The 24396-nt window shown below is 42.9% G+C and overlaps 1 protein-coding gene across 1 annotated transcript in view; it reads left to right on the top strand.

Moving 5' to 3' along the window:
• LOC124256336 (calpain-5-like) overlaps window positions 1-22054 on the top strand; it is a 30286-nt gene extending 8232 nt beyond the window's left edge. The window contains exons 2-14 of the mRNA XM_046690323.1: window positions 7652-7823; window positions 11209-11340; window positions 12065-12189; window positions 12585-12662; window positions 13445-13628; window positions 14119-14315; window positions 15702-15779; window positions 16520-16697; window positions 17233-17355; window positions 17497-17693; window positions 18424-18539; window positions 19185-19321; window positions 21181-22054. Of these exons, the coding sequence (XP_046546279.1) occupies window positions 7653-7823; window positions 11209-11340; window positions 12065-12189; window positions 12585-12662; window positions 13445-13628; window positions 14119-14315; window positions 15702-15779; window positions 16520-16697; window positions 17233-17355; window positions 17497-17693; window positions 18424-18539; window positions 19185-19321; window positions 21181-21375 (1911 nt within the window). The 5' untranslated portion in view covers window position 7652 and the 3' untranslated portion in view covers window positions 21376-22054. The remainder of the gene's footprint in view (window positions 1-7651; window positions 7824-11208; window positions 11341-12064; window positions 12190-12584; window positions 12663-13444; window positions 13629-14118; window positions 14316-15701; window positions 15780-16519; window positions 16698-17232; window positions 17356-17496; window positions 17694-18423; window positions 18540-19184; window positions 19322-21180) is intronic.
• The last annotated feature ends 2342 nt before the right edge of the window (window positions 22055-24396 follow it).

Genomic DNA, 24396 nt, shown 5'->3' with positions numbered 1-24396 from the left:
CAATGAGGAGACGTTGCACAGCTTGTGTTGCTGCTAACGGTGGTCATACACGTTACTGACTTTCCAATTTGACTCCATCTTTCTTTCATGGTCAGCTGAATGGTTTCTTTTCTTTACCAATCATTGGACTACAAAAATATGTAAAATTTTACACCGATTGCTCATTTATGCTCAGCGTCCCCTTTGTTGCTGAAGTAAAATGATGTTAACAGCACACATCTTATCCCAAGGTGCATGGTGAGATTGCTTTATTGGGCACATTCACGCAGGCGCTCGACTTAAAAGCAGCATGCATATATATGTTAATATGTTATTATGCGAATATTAGAATTCATATTTCAGGTAAAAAACAACAGTCGCAGTATCAATAATATTCTGTACAGATTGATGGAGTCGTCTCATGTTCTTGGTTCTTTAGGGGCAGTGGGGTAGCCAAGTGGTTAAAGCGCTCGCTCGCCACGCCGACGATCCGGGTTTGATTGCCCACATGGGTACAATGTACAATTCCATTTCTGGTTCCCCCGCCGTGATATTGCTGGAATATTGTTAAAAAGCGGCATCAAACTAAACTCATCCTTGGGTCTTTGCGTAATACCTGACGTTAAACGTCAGAGTTTCATAGCTAAGACAATAAGCGATAATTGAGGATTAGAGCGCTGATTCCTGCGTCTAGCCACCCCCGTCATGTCTTATTAGTTCACTTGTCTATGCACAAAGCGTTCCTGGAAGTGTTCATGTTGTGTTGGCAGACCCCGTGAAATAGAGCAACAATATCTCCATGGCAAACGGTACAAAACAATTCAAGCATTCAGTGTTTACTTACATGAAATTGATTTCTGTACTCTTAACATCAGAGCTTTTCAAGCCGTATGTTGAAGTACATGAAACACCCTCGATATACCACTGGGAAAACCCCTCAGATACATCGCGACTCCAAGAGATAAAGGTCGACCACGTTTGTCGTCGCAGCCAACAAATTGATTGTTGTTTTACGCCACAGTCGGCAATATTCGAGTTTGGAGCAGACAGTCCAGTGATCGACAGCATGAGCATTGTTCTACGCACCTGGGATACGATGACATGTGTCAACCAAGCCAGGGAGTTAGTCGTCTCTTACGATAAGCATGGGTTACTGAAGACCAGTTTTAACCCGAATCTAGGGGCGGTGAGGTAGCCTAGTGGTTAAAGCGTGCGCCCGTCACGCCAAAGGCCCGGGTTCGATTCCCCACATGGGTACAATGTGAAAAGCCCATTTCTGGTGTCCCCCGCCGTGATATTGCTGGAATATTACCAAAAGCGGCGTAAAACCATACGCACTCACTGTGACCCGGATTTGTCTCAAGCAAACGAGGATCGGCGGGTTAGGTGATTTTCTAACATACCCGACATAGTCTCGATTGGGTTGAGACCGTGTGATGTGCCGTGAACTGTTGTTGCATAACAAAGCATTCATTCACCCACTCAATATGATCACTGCCTGGATGAGACACAGTTAGGTCGTGAAATATATGTGTGAAGTATTTCCGGACTTTCAGATTTGCATTAAAGACCATTCATACACCCACACAGTATTCTTAGTTTCTGTATGAGACACATTCACGTGAGTAATATAGTCGTTCGCCATCTCTACCCGCGTTTGCTGGCTAACAACTTGTACCATGTAATACTTAGTGAGTAAGGGGGAGAAGAAACACCAGAAATAGGTCTCACACTTGTTAGCTTGTATACTTAGTGAGTAAGGGGGAGAAGAAATACCAGAAGTAGGTCTCACACTCTTGTATAGTTGGTGAGTAAGGGGAGAAGAAACACACTTGTTAGCTTGTATACTTGGTGAGTAAGGGGGAGAAGAAACACCAGAAGTAGGTCTCACACTTGTTAGCTTGTATACTTAGTGAGTAAGGGGGAGAAGAAACACCAGAAGTAGGTCTCACACTTGTTAGCTTGTATACTTAGTGAGTAAGGGGTAGAAGAAATACCAGAAGTAGGTCTCACACTTGTTAGCTTGTATAGAAGTGAGTAAGGGGGAGAAGAAACACCAGAAGTAGGTCTCAAACACCAGAAGTAAGGGGAGGTCTCACACACTTGTTGGCTTGTATGCTTAGTGAGTGAGTAAGGGGAGAAGAAACTTGTTAGCCAGAAGTAGGTCTCACACTTGTTAGCTTGTATAGAAGTGATACTTGGTGAAAGGGGAGAAGAAACACCAGAAATAGGTCTCACACTTGTTAGCTTGTATACTTAGTGAGTAAGGGGGAGAAGAAATACCAGAAATAGGTCTCACACTTGTTAGCTTGTATACTTAGTGAGTAAGGGGTAGAAGAAATACCAGAAATAGGTCTCACACTTGTTAGCTTGTATACTTGGTGAGTAAGGGGGAGAAGAAACACCAGAAATAGGTCTCACACTTGTTAGCTTGTATACTTAGTGAGTAAGGGGGAGAAGAAACACCAGAAATAGGTCTCACACTTGTTAGCTTGTATACTTAGTGAGTAAGGGGGAGAAGAAATACCAGAAATAGGTCTCACACTTGTTAGCTTGTATACTTAGTGAGGAAGGGGGAGAAGAAACACCAGAAATAGGTCTCACACTTGTTAGCCTGTATAGAAGTGAACCCCGGCCTTCCGTGCGAGGGACGAGCAAACGCGTTACCTACTGGGCTACCCCACCTCTCCATCAAAGCTCGGTGAAGTTGTCTGAATGCACACAACTTTCGAATCAAATTACCAGAAAATATTCTCACAGGTTTTAATTTCCTATGGCATATGGCTTTGTATGCTCAGGACGTCTTCTCTACACTGCAGCAATATCTTTGATTTCATGTGGTATTTGACTACGAACTCGCTGATCGTATGATTACATTGTAATTCACCGAGAGTGTGTTTATGTAGACTATCACCCAGTCTCAGATACACAGCCTGGAGACAGCTTCCAGCCATGGCGTGTTTACATCGCTACCCCGTGCACATGAACGATGCTGTAAATCATTCATTCCTTGTACAAATGGTGTTGCCAGCTGCGTAGGTCACGTCTTGCACACATGTGCATCACTAGACTAACGCTTAGTCTCAGAATATATGTAATTTTGATAGTAACAAACAAACCCATTTAAATTAAAAGGGAGACAAGTGATTCCTGAACCTGAGGAAATCTAGACTTGCTTCATTTATAGCTTTAGCATTAAATATAAATAATCTTTTATTCCTCCACAGTGAAGAGTACAGAAAGAGACAATATTTTTGCACTTATTTCAGGATTTTTATGCATATTTGAGCCAGTATCACGTTTTCGTAATCAGTCAAACGCAGAGAGGGCTAGGCAGTAGGGAAAATAGTGTGGTTCAGGGACTTTGCATCACTTGTTGTGTGCAGATAGTAACTATAATTTTCTAGTCAATTAAAGAATGCCATAATGCTATTGGTGTGGTTCCGATTTAAAACGAAGAGGCGATTGCTGGAGTAGAGTCACCAGTGGTCGAGTGGTAATAACTAAATCAAGAATCACAGTTAGATAGGAAAATACCATTCGTTTCGCTTATATTAGTGAGTGAGTATGTTTTAGTTTTACGCCACATTTAGCAATAGTCCCCACCACCCGCTTATATTAAATCAGCGTTGACCTTTTCCTCCAAAATGCACCAAACTATTGAATGTGGAGGTGTAACGAGACCTATGACAGACAAACCCATGACGACGTCTTGTCAGCAGTAGATGCTGCTTAGAACACGTGTTGAGAGATAGGCTGATAACACAAGGCAACCGCGGAGAGGGCTTTAAGTGCCAACAACTGTTGCACGTTGGACAACCATCCCTGGTATTTTGTGCTTTCTTTTCGGTAAGATTCCAGAAGTTGGTTATAGACCGCCGTCATACAGCTGGAATATTGCTGAGTGCGGCGATAAACAAACAAACAAACAAACACACGCTCATAATATAAAGTCGGAATGGTACAATAGACTCTGTTTTAACCAGATATTTCTTATGGCTCGGGAAAGGGTTTACGGTTTTTATTATTGTAGAGGACTGTGAAATTAACTAAACCGGATACCGAGGTCAAACGGTAAAGGGCGATATGTAGTCAAAACACCTCATTAAGTGCTATATATTGGCATGTGTATATAAGCATTCTTCTCCTAATATCTCGAACATCAGGAAACACAGTGACTATATAAAGTACTACGAGATTGCGAGAATAACCTTCTGTTGGACAAATGCAAATTTTAACAGTGAACTTAGACTACAACCTTTTTCGCTGGAACCCGTGTATAAACAAGTAAGTGTGTAGTTTTACGCCGCTTTTAGCAATACATGTAGTCCAGCAACATCACGGCGGGGACACCAGAAATGGGCTTCACACATTGTACCCATGTGGGGAATCGAACCCGAGTCTTTGGAGTGACGATCGAACGCGTTACCCACAAGGCTACCCCATCGCCCCCGTGTATAAACGACGTAATTACAGTTATCCTTACAGACGTATGGATAAACATCCTCATTTACCTTCCTGTTTTCATTATAGGAATGCTTGAAGCCGCCATACGTGTTTGATCTGACCGTGTACACATTAGCTAACGGTCACCACAGGTGGCTTGTGTTAATCATGGCAACACAATCCGCCTCCAGCACATAAACCTAACAGGTACTCGGCGAGAGAAGACATTCAGGTTCATCTCAGCCTGACTTAGCTTCCTGTCTGGAATTCTTTGATGTACTGCCAAATTATTCGACATCCTTCTGTATATAGACCAAAGACCGACCATCGGGTTATTCCTGGTCGTGTAGTCCGTACGTGATCTGAGAGCTCCGAACAGCTTGGTACCCAAGACAAATACCATTGTTATTTTTACTTCAGTAGTATACGGAACTCTGTTGAGTTACTGGATATTGCTTTACGCCGATTTAATCGATATTCCACCAGTATCACTGACTGACTGACTGAGTTTGGTTTTACTCCGCTTTTACCAATATTCCAGCAACACGGCAAGGGACACCAGAAATGGGCTTCACACAATGTACCCATGTTGGGATTCGAACCCGGGTCTTCGGCGTGACGAGCCAACGCTTTAGCCACTAGGCTACCCCACCGCCCCTCCACCAGTATCACAGCCGGGGACACACGAAATAGGCTTCACACACTGTACCCATGTTGGGACCCGTGAACATCCAGGTTAGAACTGGTCTTCAGCAACCCATGCTTGTAGAAGGCCACTAACGGGATCGGGTGGTCTGGCTCGCTAGCCTGGTATCCCAATTGCGGAGATCGATACTCAGTGACCGTGATGACTGGATTGTCTGGTCCAGATTCGATAATTTACAGGTCGCCACCATAAAGGTGGATTATTACTGAGTGCGGCGTTGCTATAAGAACATAATAAATGAGTTTTCCTTTTTCTTCAAAACACATTATCGTAATATCCAAACTCATTTATCTCAAGTGATCACTCCTGAACCCCGAATACTACTTAACTCAAATCTCTAAAGCACATGAAGCATTCACTCTGCCAAGGCAGAATGCCGATCTTAAAGGAAACCACAGCTCATTCTGGGCCATAAAGGCTGCAATCTGAGTTAAAGTACATAAGATTTCGAGCAAAATAACCCATAAAGTAAACATGTACTTACACCATTATCGTTTTGAGAACTTAAATATGGATATCAAATACACGATGTACGCTGTACGTTATTTGCGTTCCGTGTACCCTAATGCTGACTCGTGAAGATCCGGGTTAGAATCGGTCTTCTGTAACCCATGCTTGTCGTAAGAGGCGACTAAGGGGATCGCGTGGTCAGGGTAATCCCAATTGCGTAGCACGATGCTCATGATGTTGATCACTGGATTGTCTGGTCCAGATTCGATAATTTACAAGTCCCCACCATATAGCTGGATTATTACTGAGTGCGGCGTTAAACAATATCAAACAAACAAACAAAACCATGTGGGGAATCGAAATGCAACCTTCGCTGTGACGAACAAACGTTTTGACTACTGTGCTAAGTCACTGACCCGAAAGGAACTAAAAAACATAGGTAACAGTAATTATTCTTTGTACACTGAATGGTTACATACTTAAAATGTTGGCGGTGTTCTATTGACCGATGACCACGAACAGCTGGGGTTATACATACTGTTGGACAGTTGTGCTGGATATGTTGTGAGTGTGTTGTGTTAAGCGATCATTCTGCGGATGATCCGATAGTGCTTGACTGTTAGCAATATAGAAACATATATACACAATATGTATTATACTGACTGTCTGAGTTTGGTTTTACGCCGCTTTTAGCAATATTCCAGCAACATCACGGCGGGGGACACCAGAAATGGGCTTCACACAATGTACCCATGTGGAGATTCGAACCCGGGTCTTCGGCGTGACGAGCCAACGCTTTAGACACTAGGCTACCCCACCGCCCCCAATATACATTATAAGTCGCAGTGACAGTTGTACCTAATAGTGGCATGAGTCTTCATTTCAGAACATACCAGTTTTTGTCACAAACACGTGTAAAGTCTATATACGTCCTGCGAATTAGCCTGTAACATTGGTGTCATCATTTGACTGTAGTGTGAAACGGTTTCGATGTAATGGCATTGAGTTTGAAAAACGATTTTATGGAATCGGAAAATTCGTTATTTCATTACTAAATACGTGTCAAATTTGTTTCAACTGAATGTGTTAGAATTTAAACGCAATTAAGAGGTCCCTTGTGGTGCTCGTGTGTTCCGTTCCATCCATAAGTCTAAGCTACGACCTACGGTAGTTGTGACATCGAGGCAGCTTTGTGGAGAGTTGCCCAGGGCCTACCTGAATGCTTTTGTGTACACTGTACTTCCCACATAATGTCCTCCATTAGCTTACTGCATGTAACTGGTGATGCATTTAACATTTCGTGGACGTTTTTCATGTTACACTTTCAGTTTTACAAGCGCTGATAGTGTTTACATTTAGCAAACAATCAGCACGTGCTGGTAACGAACGGAACATGTTCAGGAGCAGAAGCAGGCGCGAATCAAGCCGATTTTTTCGTGTAAGCCCGCTAGGTTGCCAAGCTTTATTTTTAGATAGTATTGAGGGCTTGTCCAACTTTCATGGTGATCTTTAGCTCAAATCATGTGTAAGCCCGGGCTTTTTTATGATTGTAGCTACGCCCCTGATATGTAATGATACACCAGAATAGAAACAGATTTCCTTTATTTCAATGTTGTGTTTGTGCTTGGTAGATCTGGATCCGACCATTTGACATTCTTGGCGCTCTGGGATTTGTGTCAGGTATAAAAGTTTGTTGAATGTTTTCGTCTGAAATTATTCTGAACCCACTACTATACTGTAAGTACTGTTTCCAGCATTGCCTGGAACCAATTTTGTTAAAAACTCCCAGACGAGAAATCCATATTACATCTGGTCTATGAGCTCCATGTGACTGTGAATAATGACGTTTTAGGTAGCAATATATCATATCACATTCAAGCATAAACGTTGACCCGGAAGTGGCACCATTTTTTCCTTAAATAAAGGGAGATAACGCTTCAAAAGAAAAACCCCGTCTCGTAGCCAATCGTTTTGCTCCGTCGCTCGTTCCGCTGTGCCGGAATCACACGATTCACCCACGAATGAGAGGTAATTTGACGAAAATGTTTTCTACGGTTCATTTTCTTTCAGAATGGCTTCAAGCAGCACGGCGGTGCCTCGAAAGGGACAGAAGTACGGCAAGCTCAAACGGAAGTGTGTGAAGAAGAATGCGCTGTACGTGGACGGCGAGTTCCCCCCGTCTGGGTCATCACTGTTCTACAGCCGCCCGGCGCCTGCAGATATTGTCTGGAAGAGGCCAAAGGTAAATAACATACATAATGAAACTAATTAACAGACTGGCGCCAGTATGAAGATCCCAATCATGTACTAACTGTTGAAAACCAGACCAATGAGGCTGCCAGCCCCCTTATTCTGGATCCATTGGTCACTGTAAACCATATTCCGAACTCTGCATTAGAGTGAGTGCATGAGTGAGTGAGTGAGTGAGTGAATGAATGAGTTAAGTTTTACGCTGCACGAGCCAGCTATATGACGGCTGTCTGTAAATAATCAAGTCTGGACCAGATAATCCAGGGTTCAACATCATGAGCGTCGTTCTACGCAATTGGGATTATGATGACATGTGTCAACCAAGCCACCAAGCCTGACCACCCGATCCCCTTTTCGCCTCTTACGACAAGCATGGGTTACTGAAGATGAATTCTAACTCGGTCAGCATTAGGGTACATGGAACGCAAATAAAGTCGTATTTGGTACCCATATTCAACTTTTCAAAACGATAATGGTGAAATTACATGTTTACCTTATGGGTTATTTTGCTCGAAATCTTCTGTACTTTAACTCCGATCGCAGCCTTTATGGCCCAGAATGAGCTGTGGTTTCCTTTCTGCCTTGGCAGAGTGATTGCTTCATGTGCTTTAGAGATTTGAGTTAAGTAGTACTTAGGGGTTGAGGAGTGAATACTTGAGACAAGTTTGTTCGGAAATTACGATAATGTGTTTTAAAGAGAAGGGAAAATTGATATATGTTCCTATAGCAACTAGTTTGCAAAATGGTTTAAAACGAACCAGGATCCGCTGATTCTATGTTCGAATGCCATCTAACATCTGATCTGATTGTGGCAATCATCGGCGAGGTGACCCAGCTTTGGTTGCTGATGAGGGATAGTCCGTGTTTTAAACAGCTGAACAATATTGCTAACTTTGAATATGTTTAACAACCTTGCTTTTAAAGATAACGTTGCTTTTGTGATTCGCTTGTGTATACATGTATACTTGGAATACTCGCTCACTCCAGTATATCACCTGCATTACCTTGTACTCAGACCAGTGACGATCCGGGCTAGAATGGATCTTCAGTCACCCATACTTGTCGTAAGAGGTGACTAACGGGATCAGGCTCGCCGACACATGTCATCGTATCACAGTTGCATTGGTCGATGCTCATGCTGTTGATCACTGGATTGTCTGGTCCAGACTTGATTATTTACAGACCGCCGCCATATAGCTAGAATATTGCTGAGTGCGGCGTAAAACAAAACTCACTCACTCACCGCGTGCTCAGCTGACATCACTGAAATACTGTGAAAGGGTTACTCAAACCTATGACGTTCATTAATTATGACAACCACAATGATACATTCTGCCGTTCGCTGCTTAACGCAAGCCATAACAATCCCGACAGGGGCTCCCACAACTACCACTACACCAACAACGCCTGCTAACATGACGACGTACACCTGCCAGGTGTACGTGCTCAAGGTACAGCCCTACCGGTTCCAGTGTTGTGGACCTCCCAGAGTGTTTTCTACTCATGTCTAATGCCCGGTCAGACATCAACCTAAACACTTATTTCCGCCTCCAAGTTAAACCTGACTGGCGTAAATCAGGTGAGAAGACGGATACCGCTAATGGAAGGAGGCTAGCCTCACACTACTTGGCGTTGAAGGAGGCTAGCGTCACGCTATTTCGCGTGGAATGAGGCCAGTCTCGCGCTACTTGGCACTGAACTTCAGACTAACTTGAGTGATGGAGTGGCGTCAGTGTTTATATACTCAAACAAAATAGTAACGCAACACCGTTTGTGATCGCCAGACGGTATGCGTTGTATCATATTTCCAGTTCGTGGTAGTAAGACTTCCACCAGTTAACTCCCAGTCTGACGTTCTCGAAATGCTCGACAATGGTTTTTAATCAAAACAAATTGGATGTACTGTTCGTTCTCTTATTAGCTGGTCAAGCAGTCTAGGGCAACGCAATTCGCTCAGCAAAGTTGCGTCCCTTGGGCCGGACCAGAAACCTAAAAGTATTGTGGGTTCGAGTCCCGGTTCCCTCAGTTATGTTCTAGGTTTGTTACCGCCACAGCCATGGTGGTGGGTTTCACCAAAGTGGTAAACGTTTAAGACCTAAATAATTTCGGACTTTCCTTTAGCTGACACGCCAAGGAATATGGAAAACGTTTCAAAGCGTCGTTCAACTCAAATCACACATCTCTTTCTGCATATCTAATTGATGAAAACTGTTCCTCGTCACACACCTACCTTACTGTCAGGAGTGAGAGGCCTTGCAGAGCTCAAGGGGGATCAGGATTAGTCCTCTCAGACAGACAGGGTTAAAAAATATCCCGGACATTGTGTACCTTTGGGAAAGTTCGTGTCAGTTCGTTTTAGAGATACAATAATCATATATGCAGGTCTGATTGCTTCGCCCTCTCGTACCGACAATATGGCAGCCTCGACGCTAATTAGCTGATTAAACAGTTCACCTGACACGACCTTGTATGCATGTGTTCTCACATCTTCACGCAAAGAGGTATCGTATCAGATTGGATCTTGCTGTGATTGGCTCAATCAACATAACTCAAGAAGTCCTGGATCTACAGTTGGGAGAATTTGTTCCTGGAAAATACAACGGGCCAGTGTCGGAACTGGGAATAAACAGATATCGAAATTCTAAACATTTGTCTCCTGATGATCATGATTCATACATTTAATGAACATTCAGAGAGAATTGTACAGTATTTTTTTTAGCGTCGTTATTTCCACCTAGGTAATAGCGACCTGTTTATGATCGAGGTAGTGACTGAACAGGATCAGTTATCAAAGTACGATGGCGCGAATCAGGAGTACCAAATATCATTGCCACCCGGGTACGATGACGCGAATCGGGAATACGAAAGACCCTTGCCATCATTTACGATGACGCGAATGTAGAATACCAAAGACCCTTGCCATCATTTACGCTGACGCGAATGTAGAATACCAAAGACCCTTGCCATCATTTACGATGAGGCGAACTGGAATACCAAAGATCCTTGCCATCATTTACGATGACGCGAACTGGAATACCAAAGACCCTTGCCATCATTTACGTTGACGCGAATCGGGAATACCAAAGACCCTTACCATCATTTACGATGACGCGAATCTAGAATACCAAAGCCCCTTGTCATCCGGTACAATGACGCGAATCGGAAATATCAAAGACCCTTCTCATCGTACTCTAACCTTGTTGACCCTAACAAAGTTCTAATGGAGGAATAGTGATAACTGCACGGAATGCTAAGTTGCATCTATTTCTCGCGACGCCACTACGTGTACGCTACGCGCAATGATGACGGCAAAGCAGTTGACACCATAGTAGTTCCATTTTGTTGACTCCCCGCTGACGCTGTTCTGCTTGTTTCAGGACATTGTGCCGGACCCCAGGTTTTTCATGGACAAGGCGAGTGCTGATGACTTCTCTCAAGGTAGCCTAGGCAACTGTTGGTTCGTCGCAGCCTGTGCCTGCATCGCGGAAGATTCCACTCTTTGGAAAAAGGTAAAACTGTTTGTTGTTTAACGCCTAGACTAACGCTAAGTCTCTGAATATATATAATTTTGATAGTAACAATTAATCCCATTAAATTGAAAAGGTGTCCCAGTGAGATGTGAGATTCAGAACCTGAGGAAATATACACATGCTTCATTTGGGGCTCTAGCATTGCAGGGAGGGCAAGCCAATAATTATGTGGTGCAGGGACTGTGAGACAGACTATTTAACGCCTACTCAACAATATGCCAGTTATTCAACTGCGATCTATACATGGTCGAGCCTGAGCCAATCTTCAATTTACGTCATGCGCATTGATCTTAGAAAGTGGGATACGATCACATGGAAGTCCGCGTACGACCACCCGATCACATAAGTCGACCTTACGACAAGCGTGAGTTACTGAACACCAGTCCTCACAAGAATGGATGGGAAAGACATATTCATAGCAGCACGGTGACTGCTGGTGCATATTTAATTAACGTACTTCGAGTGTCATGAACTGAACAAATGGTACCTTTGAGTTCGCTGTATCCTATTCTAACCATCACCAAATTGCATCTACGCACAAAGATTTATAGATTGAAGGATGGAGAACAGACGTGGTATCACAATAGTCCAGATACCGTTAGAATGGGTCTGTCATATCATTCACAATGATGTCGTAGGAACAACGTGACAATAAGAACCACATGTTGTAGTTTGTAGTTTGTGTTGAACGTGTGTGTTTCAGGTGGTACCAGATTACAAGAGTCAGGAATGGGCGCCAGGAAACAAGTACGCCGGTATCTTCCACTTCAAGTTCTGGCGTTGTGGGCAATGGGAAGACGTTGTAATAGACGACTACCTACCCACGAGGTGTGTGTATTCATCGGGCTGAACCGAAACACATCCCAGTTTCAAATATGAATTTACAAAATGATATAACAAATCCAAGATATGTAGTTTTCATCCTCTCCTGTGTGTTCCGAAAGCATAAAAACCTATTTAGAGCAATTTTTCACATTTTCTGAACGACACTTTAAGTGTCTGCTTGTCTGTTTGAGACATTATTTAGCATAATTACGTGGACACGGTTATCACCAGCCCTAAAATAATCACTTCAGGCTTTTGAAGACCGAAAACAAAAACACAAAATACGTTAACATAGAATGCCCTATCTGTACATGCATCTGTCCTATCACGTGTACATAGTCAGAGTACTTCGCCGTTACTTATATGCATTTGATGAACTGTTTACTTGTATCTTTCAGACAGGGCAGGCTGATATTCATGCACTCCAAATCCAGGAATGAATTCTGGTCAGCTCTACTGGAAAAAGCGTATGCAAAGTAAGTTTTGGACTATACAACTGTGAATAATTAATATACAAAATTTAACAAAGCAGAATTATGTAGATACAATTATTGTTTCTGTTATGTTGAGTTTAGTTCATGTATGAGGCAAAATTTGTGATACAAACGCAGAACATTGTTACCAAATCAAGCTGTGATAAAGAATGGGTCGTTTTCGTTTGAGAATAGACGTAAAGGTCAGAGCCAACGATATCAATATACAATATCTGATGAAGTTGTCCGATAGTTATGCGAATTATGTCGTTACCAATAATCACCATACCCGGAACCAATATCTCCTTGGTTAATAAACCATTTCTTTTGGTGATTATGTCGGCAAACATATCTGCAAATTATTTGGTAAAACATCACGAATGGGACAGACAGTACACTTGAACACTGTTTTAATGCTCGGTTTCTGAAAGGTCTTCACTCAGCAAAATGACGTCGTAAACGTCGATTGTTTTAAGAATGACGTTTTGTTATATTATATGAGTATTACCTTCATTTTTTCTGTGTCGGAAATATCAAGTACTAGAAATAAACAATATTAATGTTTATTATAAAAATAATTTGCTACAAGAAAACACTTATGATATTTATTACACGGAAACATACTCAGATGATACTTTTTACGTTAGGTTAAAACCGTGGGATGTTTTGTCCCATCACTGGTACAAAACATCCTACGGGTTTAACCTAACGTTGCAGCTGACCTTTGTAGATCAAAGAGCAAGGTGAAATGTGCCTCGTTATTAAGTGACCACGTCCTGTTACAGGTTGTTCGGGTCGTACGAAGCCCTGACCGCGGGGAAGGCCAGGGACGCCATGGTAGACATGACGGGCGGCGTGGGGGAGGGTTTGGACGTCAACGACTACAGGTCAGAGGACAAGCGGATGAAGCTGTTCGACATCCTTCACAAGGCCATGGACCACAAGTCGCTCATGAGCGCATCGATTGTCGTGAGTACCGGACAAACTGATGTTGTGGTCGCATTCTGTGATGTAGGTCTCTGAACTGTATTTAAGTCGGCTTCTTGTGGATGGAGGTTTGAGTGAAACAGGTCGCTGACATTTGTCAAGTATATATAGTGAGTTGAGTGAGTAATTATGGTTTAAGGTCGCTTTAAGCAATATTCCAGCAATAACACGGCGGCGAAATCGGAAATGGACTCCACACATTGCACCCATGTGGGGCATCAACCCCGGCTTTTGTCTCCACATTTGGGTGCAACTTTCCTCGCAAATTCCGGCACCTTGTGAGCGGATGGGCCAAACATGTGCTTTCAGTCAGAGTGACAGATATCAAACAAGAGTGATGGATATCCAACCAGAGTGTCGGATGTATAATACATTTCCCATAGCAGTACCATGAAATTAAACTTTCGAGCATAAGCTCTGAATCACATATTGACCAATGTCCACTTACAATACTCCACTGCCTCATGTTTAGGCCAAGTCGGCGGCGGAGATGGAGGTGAAACTCAGTATCGGCCTGGTGAAGGGTCACGCCTACAGCGTCACAGGTGTCCGCAATGTCCACCTGAAAGGAACTGGACTCTTCAGTTTCTTTAACCGGGAGAAGATCCAGATGATCCGACTGAGGAACCCATGGGGTGGCGTGGAGTGGCGGGGGCCATGGAGTGACGGGTAGGTGGTCATGAGGTATAGTGATAACAGAGTAGCCTCCCCTTAGGCTCCTGAACAGTTCACCGCAAGTATTCAATGGGGATTGCTGTAGATGTGTGAGTGCGTTTGCGCTCGTCTTGTGAAGCCGCATTGAGGATATTATCAAAATGCGAACCGACTGAAATGAAATCAGTTGGTCCCAGGACGAATAATTATTGACTGGGGCAGTTGAGCTGAAGGGGTCGTTGACGGGACGGGTACTACAGGCGTGTACCCCAGGTACGTTTTTGTATGCAGAAACGTACCCCAGCCAAAATCAGAATACAGAAACGTACCCTAGGTCGAGTCCATTCCACATTGTGCCTTTTTCTAAATCGGAACTGTCATAATGTTGTATTAGATGCATTCGATTACTTTATATGAGAAACGAGCAGACACAGTAACGAATATTTCGCGATGCACGACACCACTGACAATCAGTTACGGGAACAACTACATACAACACGTCACAATTTAATTCTGGACTCACAAAAGTCCAGAAACTCTCCGCACTTTGGACACTTTCTGACAAGGGATTCGACAAAATTAAACATGCAGTTGTTATGAGTATATGCTAAGGATGAAAAAAAAAAAAATCTGTTCGAAAACTTTAAATTTAAACTCGATCGCCCATGTTTAGTTTCGCTCAGAATTCATGTTTTGGAGGTTGTAAATGAATGAGTGTATGTTTTTAAGCATCATGACACAAATTTCAACTCATTTTGACTTAATTCGGCTAATTTAGAGCGATATTAAGAAATCTCGCCCATGGGCGAAAAACATTTTGGCCCATGGGCGAGAATATTTACTTTTACTCAAAATACAATGTTTGCCATGTTACTGTTTCTATTTGGGTTTGCGGAATATATGGACTCGTCCTCCGTTTAGGGCACCGGGTACGTTTATGTATTTTGCTTTGTTTAGGGATTTTTCTGTGGACAGTAACGTACCTGGGGTACATATCTGTAGTACCTGCGACGACAACGTCCCTCACATCCTGAAAATGTGTTTGAGGTAAACTTGTGAAATGTCAGCCGTATTGGGTCAGAAACGTCGAACTTTGGACCGACTGATTCCTGATCAGTCCAAATATGGATAACTGCAGTTGACACATGTACTTCAGCTCCACTAGTCCCCGGGTCCGTAGATTCTATCAGCATATTGCAGGGACAGTGTGGTATTTTATGTTACAGCCATTGCATAAATGGAACGAAAAAGAGTCATGAGCAATGTGAGAAACTGTAAGAAGTATAATTTTGTTTTCTCCCTAGTTCCACACAAAGCGCTCTTAAAATCACGACGCGTGAGCCTTCGTGCTGAAAAACGACGCACCACTGTTCATGTTCAAGTCTCACAACAATGTTTCAGGTCGGCTGAGTGGCAGAAAGTCAGCGAGAAGGAGAAGAAAGACCTTGGACTGACATTCGACGAGAACGGAGAATTTTGGTAGATTTGTTTACTTTTTCGGAAAAGCATTTATTTTAGGTCTTTGACACAATATATATAATCACGGATCCATCTTAATTAAAGCACACCGCAAATCTCGTTTTCCAACTACCGGTCTTTCATTAAACGAAAGTTATTTTGATAAAACATTACATAAGTTAAATGGATAAGCAAATGTAGTATTGGTGGATCATGTAAAAGCATGTTTAAGTTTCATACGATTACAAGGGCGGTGGGTTAGCCCAGAGGTTAAAGCGTTTGCTCGTCACGCCGAAGACCCGGGTTCGATTCCCCACATGGGTACAATGTGTGAAGCCCATTTCTGGTGTCCCCGCCGTGATATTGCTGGAATATTGCTAACAGCGGCGTAAAACTAAACTCACGCACTCACTCATACGATTACAAAGTATTTGTACAATTTCTTGTGATCCGTCATTTCACGAGTTTTAAGTAAACTGTGTCAAACTGAAGGCTCCATATTCCTTATTGAAACTAACAGTGTAATGAACAAAGGACGCAACCAACCAAAAATTATTTTCATCGAGTTTGTTTATCTGTTGCTCCGTCTTCAGTGATGTTTTTGACAAATCTAATCTTGACCTTATCCCGATAGGTATATCAGCACTTGGTTCAGACCTAAAACTGACTGCATTAATCGCAAATGATTGTAATGACAACTTCATCACATTAACGCCAGTTAAAGTTAAAGTAATATATGAATAATTCTGCTTTTTGGCTAGGATGTCGTTCGATGACTTCTGTCGATACTTCACGCAGATCGATATCTGCCACATGATCAACACCCGCTTCTTTACCCTCAAGAAGACATGGGCCGCTACTGCCACCCGGGGGGAGTGGAAGAGACCGATGAGGGCGGGAGGTTGTGGCAACCACGCCTCATTCCTGAAAAACCCACAGGTGAGACCATCATGGAAGCAACGCACATGTCCAGCATGGTTTTTTTCATCGCGTTATTTTTCAACTGTATAAGTTGATTTTGCATCTTTGATGATTTGTATCTGTAAGTCCATACCGAAAGGTATCAGAATCTGCAAAGTTGTGTTTTACGTTGCATGTGACCTTTAATGATCAAGTAACAACATTCACTTGTACCAATGTATAGGTGCTGGTCACACGAAGTGACATTGCCCAAACAAGTCCCACTGTGTGATCGAATAAGTTGCTATTTGCCATGTTTGCATCAGATCGTGCCAGCAATATGTTAAGCAGTGATTCGTGTATGTTAAGCAATATGTTAAGCAGTGATTCCATCACTTGTTTGATCAAAATGTAAATCGTATACCCTATGCTAACTTACACATATACGATTACAGCATAAAATACTATCTTGTGTCTCATGGAATCATATGTAATGTTTGTTTGGGGCAGTAAAAAACAGTTTTCGAAGTAATGCTTTCCTCTGAAATATGGAACATAAGTTTGTCCTTTACAGTACATATTTGAGGTGTACCAGGACGAGGAGGAAGTAATGATCTCTCTGGAACAGGAAGACAGGCGCTCGGTCAAATGCAAACAAAGGGGAGATAATTTCACCATCGGTGTCACCATAATGAAGGTTGGTCTTCTTCGACATTTTACCCTTTTTATTATGTTCAAACAAATGGTATATATACTCAATTCTACAATATCAACAGAATGGTCTGATAGTTCTGACCAATCAAACATCGAGCTTCATTCACCTCTCTACGTACTTCAGACTGACGTAAACCGGAAGTACCGCATGCACGACAAGCTGGACCGTGTCCACGCAACTCCATTCGTCCAGGCCAGGAGTATCTTCAGCCGCTTCTCCCTCAGCAAGGGCAGGTACCTCCTTGTGCCCTCGACCTTTGACCCTGGACAGGAGGGGTCACACGTACTTCGTATATTCACAGCTGGGGCAATCAAACTCAAGTAAGTTGTCCGTTATGAAATTGTCGTTGTTGTTATATCATCTGAATTCATATCTCTGAAATACGAGCCAACACGCTCTCATCTCCTTCGAGACCTTCATAGTTGATCAGATAAGGTCTGATGTTCTCATTTCTTGTCGAGGTGGGCAGAAAAAGCAACAGAAAAGTAGAAACATTGAATCTTTAAATAAAAAAAAGTAAATCCACGTCGTGATTTCATACATTATACCCATGTTTGGAGGCGAAACTATTAGTGATATTGTTTACAATGCTTACAAGATTACAGTTTATTATATAAATGATGTTAACGGGACTGGGGGACAATTGCAGGTCCTTGTGGTTTATGGCAGATTCAGCGCAAATCCTTCTTCAACTAGCTCAGCCTAACTTCATAGTTCACCGATTATAGAGTTTCGCGCGATCGGTCCCAACCTAACGGATTTATACCAAAAAAAATTCGTGGCGTCGGTTCTCTATAATTTGAGTTTTTCGCGGTATCGGGCCGACACCGTCCTTGCAACTTATAGATTGCCCTCTCCGTGGTATGTGCGTATTTTACTATTACAGTAAATATACATGACACTGTAGAAGATTACTTAAAGAATGAATGAGTGAGAGTGGAGGCATGACTAACGTTAAACGGTAATGTTTGGTAGGAAGCGAAACAAAGCCTTCTAACTTATGTTCTTTAATTGGAGTTATCAGTACTATTCATCTCGCTGTTGTTCCAGGGAGTTAACTCGTGATGAGCCTAAACCTCCAGGTTGTATGGGAACAGCAAAGGTAGCGGCCACGGCAGTAACCATCGTCAACGCGGACGGCCTCGCACAGAAGAACGGCGATGACGGTAGGACATTAGTCTAAAACTAATTCTACATTTTACAGTGAATACATTCTCACAAAAATCGTTCCTTTTCTTTAACAAATCAGCAGACTAATAGTTAAATATGGAAACCTTCAGTATGTTTCCGATGTTTAGATGTGTTTGCTTATTGTTCAACACCGCACTCAGTGGTCTGTAAATGATCAAGTCTGTACCAGACAATCCAGTGATCAACAGCATCAGCATCAATCTACGTAACTGAGATACAATGATATGTGACATGTTTCCTATGTACAATAATTACACCAGATACAACAGATTTTGGCTCAGGAGGTTTTGTTACGACGTTAGTTCATGTTAAATCCTTCCTGGGGTGATGGGCGGTGGGGTAACCTAGTGGTTAAAGCGGTGGCTCGTCACGCCGAAGACCCGGGTTCGATTCCCCACATGGGCACAATGTGTTAAGCCCATTTCTGGTGTCCCCCGCCGTGATATTGCTGGAATATTGCTAAAAGCGGCGTAAAACTAAACTCAGTCAGTCAGTCAGTCCTGGGGTGATCCAAGCATCAAATAGAACCCCAGCATCCGTTGTTCGTCGTAACAGCCAACAAAGATGAGGACAGGGTCGTTACAGTTGTTGACTGTTAATCAAGCCATGCTGTGTTACAGAGATCCAGGCCTACTGTATAGTGAAGTGTGAGGGGAAGGTGTTCCAGACCACAACCTCCAAGAAGGCTCCCACGGCCACCTGGGGAGACAGAGTGACGCTTTATAGGAAGAAACCACAAGAGGATGTCGTCATAGAGGTCAGTCACTAACTCAACAGGCATGCATTAGACCGGTTCCCATGAGCTGACACAACAAACACAGATACTATCTTCCTAATGTCTACATTTCATATTTAGATACTACATACGAACTACATCAATCACCACTTACCAAACATTCAATTTGATCTTGCACCTTCATCTAACTTTTATACCTGTGGTGAGTGAGTGAGTTTAGTTTTACGCTGCACTCAACAATATTCCAGCTATATGGCGACGGTCTGTAAATATTGAGTCTGGACCAGGCAATCCAGTGATCTACGCATTTGGGATATAATGACATGTGTCAACCAAGTCAGCGAGCCAGACCACCCGATCCCGTTAGTCGCCTCTTACGACAAGCATGGGTTACTGCAGACCATTTCTAACATGATCTTCATGGGTATATACAGGTCTGTAATGGATATGAAGATCTCATTGCTGGGCGGGACACCCAACACATTGATTCAAGACATTCGAAACTCCTTTAGTCTTTGAGTTATTTTTTTTTATGAATATCAATCAGGGAGTTAGTGATGACCATAAAAACACAGACTGGGGCTGATGATTCCGACTGTGTTCGCAGGATGCCGAGGTCAGTTGGGTGGTACTCTGAATCCCGCGCTGCCTACGCTCATGCTTATTATAATGTTCACATGTGTTTTTCAGCTCTTGCTTTTGCAGTGAGTGTTAGTTCAATATCATATTTAGCTCTAAGCTTATGAGCACCCGTGGTCGTTTTATGCGAAATCACAGTCTAATTTATAGGGGTGGGTATTGCAGAGAATTTTCATATTGCGATATATTGCGATGCGAAAGCATGTATTGCGATATGTATTGCAATATATTGCATGAAGTATTTTTAAACAAAAAAACTACTTATAATCGAGGTAATGCTTGATTTATAGAGCAAATACACAGCAAAATCACTATGCTTGATTAAGCTTTAATAACAACTTTTATTCATGATTAAAAATAAAAATGTGAATAATATTTGGCACAAATGAAACAAGGAAATATCCGAAGATTTCCGAGTGTTACGAAGTTTTCCGAATGCAAGTCAAAATACCGGTTTTCGATCAGCGTATCGCAATACGTATCGTTTTCATGTCCGAACCGGTAAATACCGGTAAACCGGTTATATTGCGCAGCCCTACTAATTTACCTTACCAGAGTCCTTAACATAGTGGTACGTCAGATGCCAAAAGACGTTGTTTGGCACACTCATTGTTTCAGTAGCACATCGGGTACGCCTTATAGGCTCCAGATGGAGACTGGAAAGGATTCCAAATATGAGGATCATGTAATCGTCTCCATAGTCTCCACAACGACACATGTTTAAAATACTAAACGAACTCTAAGGTATGAGGTATTATCTGCCCCAAGGGCATGCAGCGCGTACGTCCGTATGTTATTTCATGAGGGATAGAAAATACATAAATCCGCGTTTCAATTCGGTTTTGACTGTATATTACTGATTGACATTTCAAGTGCGGAAATCACGAAAATGTATGTAATGTCGATCCTTAGGAGACACTTCATTGGAATCCGCATATTTTTGAGTTGACGCCGAATACACATTAAGACGTCATACGGGAACTCTTTTTGGACTTTGTATTTAGAATGTGTAGGAATTCAGACTTGATCTCGTCACTTAATGCCGATGTGTACAACCCAACTCAACTCAAGTCGTACGGGATAATGTGATGTGAATCACTTCAACTGACTAATCACAATTGAGAGTCGCATGAATGCACATGTGCAAGTATCGGAGGGTTATTATACACGATCATTACCCTTCGGGATGATACATCTTATCATTATCAATACCAATTATCGCGTCACTTTCCATGTTTCAGATGTGGCAAGCAAACCTGGTGAAGGACACGCTGGTTGGGAGCGTGACCTTGCCCATGTCACGTGCCAGCGAATACAAGGGAGGTAACCTAATCCGGCGTTACGAGCTCAAGAGGATGGAATTAGAGGGCAAGGAGGAACGGACCGGTTTCATGTGGCTCAAAGTAAACCACACAACAAACATGTCGGACATATGAGACGCCGTAACCATGACGACGATTGTGTGAACATCGCTGGGTCACAGAGAGAACACTCTGGCTAGGTCACTGTCACTACAGTAAGCTGTCGAGAATAATCACGTGACACCTTGGAAAAACGAGAAAAAACGAGAACATCACAGCACGCTCACTACACTCAGCAATGAAGTGAGGAACATCACATGGTTTTAGTCGCGTGCTTGTCCAACATTATCAAACTATTTAAAATTCATCTTTTCTAACGATATTTATCCACACAACGAGATGACCTGTCAACTTTGGTGCTATTTTATATATTTATTTGTTGAAAGTATGCATGTGTACATACATTTCTCGTATATAATCAGTTTCTATACTTACCATATGTACCTACACAAGTACGCTTTTATTATGTATCACACATATGCTCAATAATGCAACGATATATGGCGAAATAATTTCATGATAACGATCACTCGTGAAGGGGAAACCGTCTCCCAGAAGCTGACATGACGTGTGTTATGAAGTTGTAATCTTGATAGGACATAGATAGGACGAACTCAATCTGACACATGATGCATTGTAGCAATATTTTGTCATTGTGATAAATGCTGCTCGTTTTGTCCAGCCACCGTTTGCTTTAGGGCGATGGGTAGCCTAGTGGTTGAAGCACACGCCGTGGGCCAGGGTTCGATCAAACCCCACCCCCTCCCTCCCTGTGTGTTACCCGTCGTGATATTGCTGAAATATGGGTACAAATGGCGTAGAACAATGCCAACTCGTTCACCAACCTTTTACAGTGAGTGACTAGTGAGTATATGGTTGTACGCCGCTTTTAGCAATATTCCAGCAATATCACGTCGAGGACACCAGAAATGGGCTTCACACATTGTACCTAAGTGGGGAATCGAACCCGGGTCTTCGGCGTGACGAGCGAACGCTTTAACCACTATTGGCTACCCCATCGCCCTCCATCCTTTTACAATGGAAGTTCCTCACTGTAAATTGCCGTGGGCTGTAAAAAAAACACACAGACGTCATCAATCTTTCCAGCTGGTTGCCATGGACATACATGCTGATGTGTCATGTATATGCAGCAATTAGCTTTACAAGAGTTACGCCCCTTGAGCATGATAAAAATCTGATAATGATAAGTTTGAATCCCAAATTTTCCCCAATTATGGAAATGTTTCTGAACGAATGTTTCATAATTATGAGTGCCTGCTCACATCGCCATGATCATTATGTTGAAGCACGTGTGAGATGACCCTTTGATGCTTCCGTACATCAATGACCACGTGACACAATTCCAGATGTGAGAATTAATGCAAGCGTGTAATGTAATGCAAGCGTGTAACCTCAACCTAACTACCGTATTGTAGACTTGTAATGCGTTATCCCAGTAGACGGTAGACGGAAAGTGTTATGTCTAGTTTGTGCTTCAGCTTGGAAACACCACGTTCAGCATGACGTGCCTATTTAACATGTTTTAGAAGTTTTGTGATGTTTATATTTTGCTCAATGCCTAACAGGGTTCGGTGCCAAAGCAAAACTTCTGTGATAACAACGGATTGACTGCAATAAATTTTGTACTATTTTTGATCAACGCTGGTTATCAACGTGTTCATTTCTCGTTAGGGGCGGTGGGGTAGCCTAGTGGTTAAAGCGTTCGCACGTCACGCCGAAGTGAGTGAGTGAGTGAGTTTAGTTTTACGCCGCACTCCGCAATATTCCAGCTATATGGCGGCGGTCTGTAAATAATCGAGTCTGGACCAGACAATCCAGTGATCAACAGCATGAGCATCCATCTGCGCAATTGGAAACCGATGACATATGTCAACCAAGCCACCGAGCCTGACCACCTGATCCCGTTAGTCGCCTCTTACGACAAACATGGGTTACTGAAGGTTCATTCTAACCCGGACCTTCAGGGTATCACGCCGAAGACCAGGTTTCGGTTCCCCACATGGGTACAATGTGTGAAGCCCATTCCTGGAGTCCCCCGAGGTGATATTGCTGTAATAATGCTAAAAGCGGCGTAAAATTTAACTCACTCATTTTTCGTTATGTTTCCCGTGGGACTTCCAGTGAAGATAACGTCCCCGATAATCTACGCTCTAAAGAAGTTGTATGTCTGATTGTGTGTCATCGTGACCAGAGTGTATCTTTCTTCATGATATCAACCACTGGTTTGACTGGTCCGGGATCGGGTGTTGTCACATCATCTGAGTGCATTTCTGGTGTCCCCCGCCGTGATATTGCTGGAATATTGCTAAAAGCGGCGTAAAACTAAACTCAGTCAGTCATCTGAGTGGGTGAGTGAGTATGGTTTTACTCCGCTTCTAGCAATATTCCAGCAATATCACGGCGGGGGACAACAGAAATGGGTTTCACACATTGTACCCATGTGGGGAATCGAACCCGGGTCTTCGGTGTGACGAGCTAACGCTTTAACCGCCGGGCTACCCCAGCGCCCCACATCATCTGAACATAAGGGTATATAGTGTTGTTGACCATAGCACCTATTGCACCTTGTTCCCGCATGAATTAAGTGCATCCGGGTTCTTTGTGCCGTCGGCCAGGGCAGCCACGGTTCACCTTGAACTACGCACATCCGGGTAGCCGCTAGTCAAATAGGCTGTGATCCAGGATTCCCATTCGTGATAACTCGTGTTATTCCGGGACAAGCCGAATAGTTCTTGGAGATTACGGAAAGGGCCGAATGGTGACGAATGCCAGGATTCCCGCATGAATTAAGCATGAATTCCGAATGAACAAGCATCGTTTAAATGTGCATTTCGAAGCTATTGATATATTTCTTTAACAATATGCACAAACACATGCAGACAATAAATAAAACATGATCGTGCACCTGCAGGTGTGGGTAAATGTACGGACTACTGATTACACAAGGGCCGCATGCACATCTCGACACGCTACAACGACGCCATGACTCCGACCCACGCCTCGATGTCATGATACCTTGAAACAACCTAGTGAAGATTTTTTCTTGAAGCTAAAGTTCACATGAGTCACGCAATG

The sequence above is a fragment of the Haliotis rubra genome, unplaced genomic scaffold (genome assembly GCF_003918875.1).
Source record: "Haliotis rubra isolate DU_JTF1 unplaced genomic scaffold, ASM391887v1 Scf625, whole genome shotgun sequence".
Classification (NCBI taxonomy): domain Eukaryota; kingdom Metazoa; phylum Mollusca; class Gastropoda; order Lepetellida; family Haliotidae; genus Haliotis; species Haliotis rubra.
Note: the sequence above shows the minus strand (reverse complement) of the source record. Positions and strands in the feature narration are given on the sequence as shown.